General features: G+C 48.2%; 1 protein-coding gene across 1 annotated transcript in view; it reads left to right on the top strand.

Moving 5' to 3' along the window:
- Window positions 1–10,052: 10,052 nt before the first annotated feature.
- UCK2 (uridine-cytidine kinase 2) overlaps window positions 10,053–11,400 on the top strand; it is a 35,295-nt gene continuing 33,947 nt past the window's right edge. The window contains exon 1 of the mRNA XM_019528352.1: window positions 10,053–10,064. Within this exon, the coding sequence (XP_019383897.1) occupies window positions 10,053–10,064 (12 nt within the window). The remainder of the gene's footprint in view (window positions 10,065–11,400) is intronic.

The following is an 11,400-nucleotide window of genomic DNA, read 5'->3' as shown; positions in this document are numbered from 1 at the left end:
CCGGCCCCGGCCCCGGCCCCGGCCCCGGCCGCGGCCCCGGCTCTGGGCCTTGCTCCTGCCTTGGGCCTGGTGGCCAAGAGGACCAGGAGGAGGCTTCTGAGCCGCAAGCCAAAGCCGGTCCCTGCAGAACGAGTGTCCACCCTCAGTGCCAGGCCCCTGAGCGCCCCCGGACACCGCAGCCTGCGGGCCCGGCTGGTCACACGCCTCCCGGGCCGCATCCATGCTGCCCTGCAGTGCTAGGGGGCCCCAGGGCCCAAAGCATGTATGAAAACAAATCCAAACCCGGCCCCACCCCCCGCCCCGGCCCTTGGGTACGAGCCAAAGTGGGGCTCTGGGTAGTAGCACATCTGCCCTTGGGGTGGCATAAAGAAGTTAGTCTGGCATCCCCTTCAGGTGTAGAGGGGCCATATCCCCGTTTTACAGGTAGAAAATTGAGGCTAAGAAGCCAAGAGACTTGCCTCAGGTCTCATAGGAAGTCAGTGGCAGAAATGGGGCCTCCTGAGCTGTACCCTGACCACCAGACTGTGCTGCTGCTTCAAAGGCTGAATGATTTGTTGCATCCTCAGACAACAATGGGTGAAAATCAGGAGTCTTTACCCACACCCGTGATGCAGCGGCATCAAGGTAAGAGGCGGTCAACGCCAATTACAATATTCTTATTTCTTCAAGAAGGGGTTATTATGTGCATTACATTTCGTGGTCATGTCAGAGTGACCATGTAGCCCTGATGGTCCAGAAACTATGCCAGAGGCAAGGGTGTCCTAGGGTGGTATTTTTTATTGGAGCAGGGTTGTCAAGATCCAGCCTCTGGGGCTGCTCTTGCATCCCGGAGTGACCCATAGGCAGCAATGTAGGTCATGCTGGATGGCTGCTCCAAGGCCATGCTGCGCAGCCCTGTAGCAATGGTGACAGCTCCAGAGATGTGGATCCAGGATGTGCGCCAATCTGTTTGATACTTGTGCAGTAGAGTTAGACAGGCTTTCAAATGAAAGACATTTTTCATTCGGTCTGACCAGTACAAGCCAAGCACTTTTTTTTTTTCACTATACTGTGCTTGACTTGTATTGATCAGACTTCAGAAGCTTGTCTGACTTTATCCCAGTTATGCTGTTGGTCCAATAAAAGGTATCATCCTAAGAAATCCTTGCCTGTTACACTTCGTAGTGTTTTGTCTGGTTCATTTTAAGTATCACAAGTCATGATTCCTGTTTCTGTATGCATTCCTGTTTCAAATTTTCACTTTTCTAGTTTAAGCCTCTCACCTCTACGTGTATCGCCATTAGTTCTCTGTTAGCCACATCAGAGATGCTTTGTATTTTACACTTCCCCTCCTAAACTGATTCTTCCAACTCCAGTTTTGTTGCATTTCTTTGAAGTTTGTTGATGCCTTTCTGATAATTTGTGCCCTGGCCCCCCCCAATACTTCAGGTGTGGTCACACAAGAACTGTGTGTTAGTTACCCTACTGTGAAATGCTTCTTTTGTGCATGTTGACCCAAATTTCCCTGGCCTTTTCACCAAGTCACAAAGCAAACTCATATCTTATCAGCTCTCAGTTTCTTATCTGCTTTTTAGATGTCTCTTTCCCTTTGGATATTGCTATAAATTATTATTCTCTCAGTATACTAACATTTATTTTTCTAAACTGGACCTGATGCTATTGTCCTATTCCTACATATCTATCATGCAGAGCCCCATCATTTGGCCCCTGGTGATGCCTCTGGATCTGAGTTGACCCACATACTGCACAACATCTATTTTGATTTGTGTACCATGCATCCCAGACTGGCCAGAGCAAGCACTGTATGCAGTGCACGTCCTAGACTGCTTGAGGGAAGGCCTTGCACATGGTGCAAATCCTGGACCAGCCAAGGCAAGTGCTACACGGATGCAGTGCAGGTCCCAGAGCAGGTACCACAGGTGCTGGATCTGGCATATGGGAGGGAAGGGGAGTCAGTGGGCCCAGTCCAGCTTCTGAACTTTCCCCATGACACTCATTTAGAGACGCAGATGAGTTTCACATCCCTTATCTAATTTCTCTAAGGTCCCAATCCAAAGCCTGCTTATGTCATTGTAACTTCAGTGAGCTTTTTTTCAGACCTCAGATCTTTTTTCATTATTTCTCTGTGCTTCCTGGTGTGTACAGTTCTTCCCAGTTCAGTGTTGCATAATAGGTTCGCCAGCATGCTCTTTACCCTGTTTCCAGATTAATGAGGAAGTTAAATAAAGCTAGACCTAATACAACCCATGAAAATTCTCCCCCATCTCAGTCCAGTACTCTCTGTCATTACTCATTGTTTACAGTCCTTCACCCAGTTTCCAGTCCTCATGACAATTCTTGTTCAAGCCAACTTGAACTAATTTCAAGAGTAAGATTCATAAGACAGTATCACATGCCTTAATGAAAATCAAATACAACATAGCTACCTCATCCATTAACTGTGGGCTAGATTGTGATTTGGAATATGCATTTGTAGGCTGGTGCAATGGGTGGGAACAAGAGCTTGCATTATATCCTAAAAGAGGTAGCTGGACATTGGGTCTGTGCACACAAAGGTAAACAAATACTGGAGGCCAATTATTCCTTCCTTGTAGTAGCTGGGGAGAGAGGAGGGCAGGCTGCGGGAGGAGTTTTGAGTTTGCCTTTCCAGGCACTGGTCAATGCAGCTGAGCCATCTGGGAATTAAAACAATATGCCGGTGGTATAGGTTTCCAGCAAACAAATACTCCTGGGGAAGGGGGTAGCCAAGAAAAGTACCCTGTGAGGGTATCTTTGAATCAGATTGCCTTCTGAGACATTCTGCTGCCAGTCCTTGCTCAGAGCTGTATCTGGAGGCATAATCTATTTTTTGGATCTAGATTCTAGTGGTTCTGCTACCTTCCTTCTTGTTATGGAAGAGGCCTAATAAAGTCTAGTATACTATTGCCGAACAAGGTGCTAGACACTATGAAGAATGGCAATAGAATCTAATGCTAAATAATACTGTACTCAGAACAAGGACATACATTTAAGCCAGATGGCATGCATCCTGCACAGGGGAATAAGGGAGCAAAAAATAAGTTGGCTTTATGACCGTGGACCAGCCTGAGCATAACTATCTATTCTCCTTCCTGGAAATGTGGGCATTAAGACAAGGGTGGGCAAAATGTGGCCCGTGGGTCAAATCCAGCCAGCAAGGGATTTTATCCACCCACAGTGGGTCCCTCAGCCCTGTCCAGCCCAGGCTTGGGGGGGCAGCCTGGGCCATGGTGCATGCTGCTGGTCCTGGGTGAGGGACCATGAAGGCTGGAGTGGCACAGTGGCCAGACTCAGCTTTCTTGCAGCCCTGGTGGCAGCAGCTCCTTCTAACTGCCACTGTCTGTGTCACCGCTGCTGCCAGCCCCACTGCCTGCACCCTGGCCCATCTGCCCCACACCCATTGCCAGGGGCACAGGGCAGAGTGATTGGGTGGGTCTCCATAGAGACTGGCCCAGGCCTTCAGTTTGCAACAGCTCACTAGAACTCCCTAAATGGTCCTCCAGCCCAACTAATTGCCCAGCCCTGTACTAAGAGAAGGGCAATGGGCAGTGCCACTCTGCTCCCATTAGGGGATGTAGCAGTGCAGGCCTGGGCCAAGATATATTCCTCCTTTCCCCTGGTCCTCCAGGGTTCATGGTAGATTCAAAACTGACTCCTTTTCTCATGCAGTGTGTATGCTTTATGACCCCAACTTACCTTTTTGATATGTGCATGTGTTATAGGATCAAACTTTACAAACATTCCTTTATCTGCTGTTTATCTTCACCCCTCTTGGGTCTTCTCCTTAGTACTACACATGTGAGCAGAGTCATCCCTAGGGGTGTGCGGGATATCAGCCTGTGCAGGGCCCGGGGAGGTGGGGTGCGAGGGAGCGGCTGGAGCTGGCTGTGGCCGGGCCTGTATGGCACTGTCTGTGGGGCCCCCTAAAGCATGGGGCCCAGGACGGTCCCCCCAATTCACTACCCACCCCACCAGAATGGCTCTGCATGTGAGTGTTTTAGGGACTGTGCTTCAAAAATTAAGCTACTGTTAAAAAAGCAGCATATTTATTGAATCAAGAGATCAGAGATAATGCAATAAACTCCACGCACAGTCATACAAATGTAGGGTCTGAAGGGGACCTCAAAAGACCATTCACTGAGATAAGATCAAGGTTACATACACTAACCTGGCAGGCCTTTATCTAACTTGTTCTTAACGTCTAATAAAAGGGACTCTGTAATGTTCCTGAGTTGCCTGTTCTAGTGGAACTCAAAAGTTGGGAAGTTTTTCTTAATATCTAACCTGAATATTTTTTGGGTCAAGCTAAAGTGATTTCTTTTTGGCCTTCTCCCAGTGGCCAGAGAGAACAAATGATCACCGTTCTAGCTATAACAACCTTTTGTCTACTGGAACACTGGTATTATGTCTGTTTCCATCCTCCTTCCCCCTCCCTCCATCTTCTCTTTTTAGACTAAACAAACCCAATATTTCAGCATTTCCTCCTAGGCTGTGGTTTTGAAACCTGTTATTATTATTGTTGTTCTCTGGATTCTCTCCATTTTGTCCACGTCTTTCTTAAAGTTCGGTGCCCCAAACTGGACAGTTCTCCTGCTGAGACCCTGCTAGGACCATGTAGCATGGAGTGATGGACTCCTGCATCTTACCTATAACACTGCTGTTAAAACACACTAAAATAAGGTTTTCTTTTTTGCAGTGTCAGCATCAGCATCACTTTGTTCCCTGATGTTTAGCTTGTGCTTCACTAAAACCCTTGACCCTTTTCTGCCATCCTGCCACATAATCAGATATGCCCCATTTTCTATTTGTGTGTTTGATTTCTTCTTCCCAAGTGTAGCACTTTGAACTTCTTTTCACTGAATTTTATTTTGTTGATTGCAGACCCTCTACCCAGTCATTTGGCCATGACAATTTTGAATTCTAGTTATTTACAAAGTCATTGTACAATAATTTGTTCCAGAATGTTTCTAGGTAGCAAAGTTGGACTGACTGATCTGAGCTACTCCTTTTTTAAAAGAATGCTTGTGCAGTCCTTAGGGAGCCCTGTCCTCTGTAAGTTCTCAAAAAGTGTGTGTGTGTGTGTGTGTGTGTAAACATTTGCAAATCAGAGTAATTTCAAAGGAATGACGAACACCAGCAAGGACAAAGAAGTGACGGAAAAGGTAGGGCCTGATGCAAAGCCAACTGAAGTTAGTGAAAAGACTGAATGACTTCAGTGAGCTTTGGACTTCACTGAAGGGGAAGGTGGATTTGTAAGTACTGAACAACAGTATGGAATCAGCTTGGAAAAATGAAAGCCAGTACACCTGGGGGGAAAAGTATTGCTGCTCAACAATAATGGGATGGAGAGACCTAGGGCAGAGGGTTCCCAGCCACTGGGCCATGGCCCGGTACGGGCCATGTAGGGTTGGCTGCTGGTCATGGCACAAGCCCTCTGGTTGGACCCCTGTCTGTCTGCCCAGGCAAGCAGTTTCCACCGCTGGCAGACATATGCGGGGTTAAAGTGGGGCAACCCCAGAAGGAGGCAGCCAGCTCCCTGCACCCCGTCCCATTCCCATGCAGTATAAAAAAGGTTGGGAACCACTGACCTAGGGGACAGTAAAAGGAGAAAGACCTAAGGGAGTTGAAAAAAAGCAAAGTATGCCTCTGTAATACAAGTCTTGGCATCAGCAGAATCCAGTACAGTTTGGGTCTGTGTACACAGAGGTGTCATGTCAGAGATAATGGAGGTAATTGACCTTTCTCTGTAGTACCCTGGTGCAAACATCTCTGACATACTGTGTGCCCAAAGATATTGACAAATTGGTAAGAGTTCAGAGGCCTAAGTACTAGGGTGACAAGCACCATATAAGCCAGGGATGTCAAACATACAGCCTGCATACCGTATCAAACAGGCCTGCATCTTGCACATAGCGCAAGATGTTAGTCCAGGGCACACGTTGCATGCAGCACTCCCCTGGACCAGCCCTAGGTAGTGGCTACAGGGGTGGGCTGGATCAGGCTGGGCTGAAGCCTGTGCACAAAGCTAATCCAGCTGGGTGCTGCACACAGTGCGCACACCCCTGCTGATCCCCTGTACAGGACACCTGGACAGTCCAGCCCTGCGTGCAACCTGCAGCATGTGCCAGCCACAGGGCTTGCTGTGCATGCAGAACTGACAAGGGCTATGCATTGCTGGTGTCAGACAGGCTGGACCCAGCACTGTATGTGGCACAAGGGGTCTGGGGCTCAGGCTGCTTGCACACCCTGTGCTAGTCCCTCATACCATGTGCACAGCAAGCCCTGGGGCTGGAGAATCCCACATGTGGCATGTAGGCAGGACTCGGCATCATGGGCATTATGCAGGGTATTGGTCCTGGTCCAGCCTGCAGACTGGCCCAGCGACCATCATCCAGCCCATGGGGCCAAAATAATTTGACACCCCTGGTTTAATCACACAAGGTAGAGATAAATTGGCAACGAACGTGTTCTAAAAATAGAAGGACTTGTAAATGAGAACATTGGGAGCTATGTTTTTTTGCATTTGCCTAAGTGGCTACTCAGGCTACACAAAAATTCTCTGCAAGCCAAACCCCTGTGCCCCTAGGTAATGCTATAGGCTTCAGACAGACACAGCACAGACACTGATTTCATTCAAATGGTGCTTCTTGCAAGATAAAGACCTAAATGGGGAATTGCCTGAATGGAGTAAATGAGGAAGGAGAGGACTGATACTGTATAATTGGGAGTATTAGGATGAATTTAAGAATAGGAAAATGTAGGCTGAGCATCAAAAAAAGCTTCCTGGCAATGACATGAAGTAGGCTGTGGAAAAGTGTCACATTGATTGAAACCTTTAAAGTTGGACTAGAAAAGACACTAACTTATACTGCAGGAATGATCCTGCAGCAAAACCCACAATGAGAGGTGGTACTAAATGACACAAGCCTTTTTCATTTCTAATTCTTATTTCTTGAATTGGCGACTTAGCAATGAAGAAGATTCTTTGTACAATTAATCCTGGTTGTTTAAAGGTTTATCAGCAGCAGACTATCCAGTTTTTTGTTTGTTTGGTTGTTTTTTTTCATTCAGTATAGGTTGGCTTTGGTGATGTTTCCTTTTTAAACTTGAAGTAATATTCTGGGCTTTGATCAGGGTGGGTAGGATACATGAAGAGTTCAGATGCAGTCTGATCTGAGCTAACATATTTCAGATAAAAGGAAAGGGAAAGGATTGATGTGACAAATAGGGGGCTCTATCTGAATGTAGGAGTTATAAGCCAATCTGATTAAAGAATACAGTAGCTATCTCCTACTTCAGGGGTCTGCAGCCTTTTTTGGAGCAATGGGTCAAAATAACGGAGGTCTTTCTGAGACAGTCTGGTGCTTTTGACCCAACCACTGCTGCTGCTTGTTGCCAATGCCTGTGCAATGCACTGAAGAATCCCCTCACTGAAATGCCACCAACCTGTCCCATCAGACTTTGTAGTCTGGATGAAGTCAATTGGCAGGTCAGACCTGCTCCATGGGCCATCAGTTACCAACCCATGTTATATAATAGTAATAATATTTTTGAAGGTTACCTTCTAAACCAGACTACTCAAGTCTAAGGCCTGTTTAGACAAGTCCCTTATAATCACTTTAAATTGAAAAAAGATTGAATAATTAAGCTTGAGATGATAGATCTGGGCAACTCAGAGGAAGAATACTTAATATGTTTGGCTGAAACTAGAGACATGATATAATGAAAGCTGGTACTTGGGCTTGATTCGCTTCCAATTTAACTATTCTGAACTGTTTTTGAAAAATGATGTAATGCCTTACCCATCATCTCTATTATAAAGGGTTGTGCTTTAAGGAAAAGACAAAATAAATCTGTTATCTGGGAAAAAGCGAACTTTCCTTCATACTTATCCACCCACACACATACACTCTTCTGCAACAGACAAGGACACTGAAAGGCAGACAGTTTTAGGCCAGGAGAAAGCCCTCGTTCTGATATTTTGTAGGTTCTATTTTTGTACTAGGTACTGTCAGCTTTGGGTTAGAGGTATCTGTTTATCTGGGCACGACAGAGATTTTTGACTTGTACCTCCAAACAGTGCTGCAAGGTGACTGGTACAGGTCAGCAGGGGTACACTGAGAGCCAAATGATGTGAGTGGTACTAGGTATGGTTCATGACTATGGTAAGACAAATGGACCTACCTATCTGCTGGTACACTGGATGGTCTGGCATGTGTGTGTACATTGTATATGCATTTTAATGGTTCCTTGTGCTTGGTGCTGTGATCAGAAACTGTGCCCCTGTTTGCAGCTTGAAAGTTGGCATGACTTTGTGAGAATCCCATTGGAAATTATTGTTGTGGGAAGCTTTCATTTGTGCTTTTACATACAGCTCTGGCTTACCTGGCCCCCACCAGGAGTTAAACTAGCATTGAGCTGTATGCTGGCGTGACACTTGAAGTTGTGGAGATGAGGCTGCTGAAAGGATGGGGTCCAGGTCTTCCCGGTATCCTCTTCTCTCAGAATTCATAGCCTAAGTGGTCCTGCAAACACTGACTCACCTGCTTAACTTGATTGGCCTGCCTCAAAAAAGCCCCTGTGCCTAAGTGCATGCAGCGTAAGGGCTTTGGCAGGATGGGCTGTCATGGGGAGTGAGTGATATTTAATCAGGCCTCCCTCATGGGTGATGCCCAAGTAACAGTCCAGCCTGTACTGGAGGCTGAAGCCATCTGCAAGTAGCTAGAGCAAACTCTTGGCTGATCAGCAAGGATCCAGGTTTTCTGTTTCTTCCAGAAGAACATGGATTTTCTCTGTTAGCAGAGAAAAATGCAGGTTTTCTCTTTTAAAGGAGAAAATCATAGATTTCCTCTTTTGAAAAAGAAACATGCAGGAAAACATGAGTTTCTCCTTGCAGGCTGGCAGTTCCAAGCTGCTTGGGACTGGGAGGAGCAGGACGCAGGGGCTGCCACGAGCATGAGTGACCTAGATAAATTGGAGGATTGGGCCAAAAGAAATCTCATGAGGTTCAACAAGGACAAGTGCAAAATCCTTCACTTAGGACAGAAGAATCCTATGCACTGGTACAGGCTGGGAGCTGACTGGCTGGGCAGCAACTCCGCAGAAAAGGACCTGGGGGCTACAGTGGACAATAAGCTGAACGTGAGCCAACAGTGTGCCCTTGTTGCCAAGAAGGCTAGCAGAATAGTGGGCTGCATTGGTAGGAGTATTGCCAGCAGATTAAGGGAAGTGATTATTCCCCTCTATTCAGCACTGGTGAGGCCACATCTGGGGTAGTGTGTTCAGTTTTGGGCCCCCCACGACAAAAAGGATGTGGACAAGTTGAGGAGAGTCCGGTGTTGGGGGGATGGGGGAGCAGGGCACATGACTTGTGAGGGGAGGCTGAGGGAACTGGGCTTATTTAGCCTGGAGAAGAGAAGACTGAGGGGCAATTTAATAGCAGCCTTCAACTACCTGAAGGGGGGTTTCAAAAGAGGATGGAGCCAAACTGTTTGCAGTGGTGGCAGATGACAGAACACGGAGCAACGGTCTCAAGTTGTAGCAGGGGAAGTTTAGGTTAGATATTAGGAAAACTTTTCTCACTAGGAGGGTAGTAAGCCACTGGAACAGGTTACCCAGAGAGGTGGTAGAATTGCTATCCTTGGAAGCTTTTAAGACACAGCTAAACAAAGCTTTGCCTGGGATGATCTAGTTGGGGATGGACCTGCTTTGAGCAGGGGGTTGGACTAGATGACCTCCTGAGGTCCCTTCTAACCCTAATTTTCTATGATTCTCTGATCGTGTGCACACATACATGCACATGACAGCCGGACAGCGGTGGAAAGCAGCTCCTGCAGCTCCCTCCAAGTATGTCTATGGGGATTTGGGGCAGGGGGCACAAGTGACACGTTGTGGGGGCTACAGGCAACATGACAGAGGGGCATTTGCCTTCCGAGATTTCTGCACCCACAGTAGGGCAGTGGAGCTGGACCAGCTGCAGGTGAGAGTTGCCTCTGGCCCAGCGGGCAGGACCAGGCATGGGAGGTAGCACCACCATGACCGCCAAGGTAAGGCGTGGTGGAGGTGGTGCAATTGTGCCCTTGCTGGGTGGGCAGGGAGCACCTCATCTTGGCAGCCATGTCAATGCAGTGCTCCCTCCCGCACCAGGTCCCGCCTGTTGTGCCACAGAGGCTGGTCCAGCCCAGCTGCAGCTGTGCACCCTGCAGTGGGTGCAGAAATCTCAAGGGGCATGTGCCCCCCTGCCACATCACCTGTGTCCACATCTCCCTTCCTCACACACTGTGGTAGGGGGGCAGCATGTCTTGAGTGAGGGGTACCGGCAGGGCTGGAGGGGGCTGTGGCTTGAAAGTAAAAGGCAATGACAGGGGCAGGGCACCTGCATATCAGGCTGCTCAGTGCCACAAATCAGGTGGGGGTGGGGGTGGGGGGGACAGCTGCAGCTGGACCCACATCTTGGTGAGCAAAGGGGGTAGGGGGATTTCTTCTTTTCCATGATAAAAACACAAAATCAAATGCCAAAATATATGGGTATTTAGAATTTATTTTATTATAACTGAGGCACTGGTAGGCTTCCAAAGTGCTTTAAAATTGTAAATATAGCAACAAAAATTGTGTTCAACTGACACACACCCACCCACCAGCACTGATACCTATATATTACACACATATATAGTTTCTTTTCCAAGCCTGATAAAGGGTGTGTATGCCCAAAAGCTTGCAGAAAACAATATCAGAAAACATAATTTTTTTTTTGCAATTTCTCAGTTGGTCCAATGAAAGGCATAATCTCTGAACCAAGAGTTCTAGATTTTTGCACACATGCGTAGTGGCTTTTTGTTTTAATTGTGAAAAAACAGAGATTTGGGAGGTTTAATCAGAGAACTTGTGATTTGCAAACAGAGAAAACCAGGATCCCTGGGAAGCCATTTGGGGCACAGGCAGCAGTGGAAGCTCATCCATCAAGTGCTTTGTTAAGGCTGGAAGGGACCAGGGCAGGCCCCTGCTATGTGAGGGGAACCGCGCAGCCTGATTCCTAATGGCTCAATAAAAGCTGTCTCCCACTGGAAGCTGTTTTAGGGCTTGTAGGGTGCCCAGGGTCTGTTCCTCCCTGACAGCCGCCTCAGCTCCTGGGGGAGAGCCCAGGCCCGGGGGCGACCCGGCGGGCACAGGTGCGGCGGGGCCGTTGGGAGCCCTCCTCTCCTTTGTCCGCACCGACAGCTGGAGGCGGGGCGGGCCCGGCTCGGCCCATGTGGCTCGCAACCGCTCCGCAAAGCCGGCGCGGGCTGGCCCGGAGCATATGCAGCTGCAGCAGGCACCTGGCAGGCGGCCGCGCGCCGGGGATGTGAGCCGCGCGGGGAGGGCAGGGGAGGGGTGGGGACAGGC

Source organism: Gavialis gangeticus, unplaced genomic scaffold (genome assembly GCF_001723915.1).
Source record: "Gavialis gangeticus isolate Ggan-Ray unplaced genomic scaffold, GavGan_comp1, whole genome shotgun sequence".
NCBI lineage: Eukaryota > Metazoa > Chordata > Crocodylia > Gavialidae > Gavialis > Gavialis gangeticus.
The sequence above is the reverse complement of the archived record's forward strand: the minus strand, read 5'-3'. Positions and strand labels throughout refer to the sequence as shown.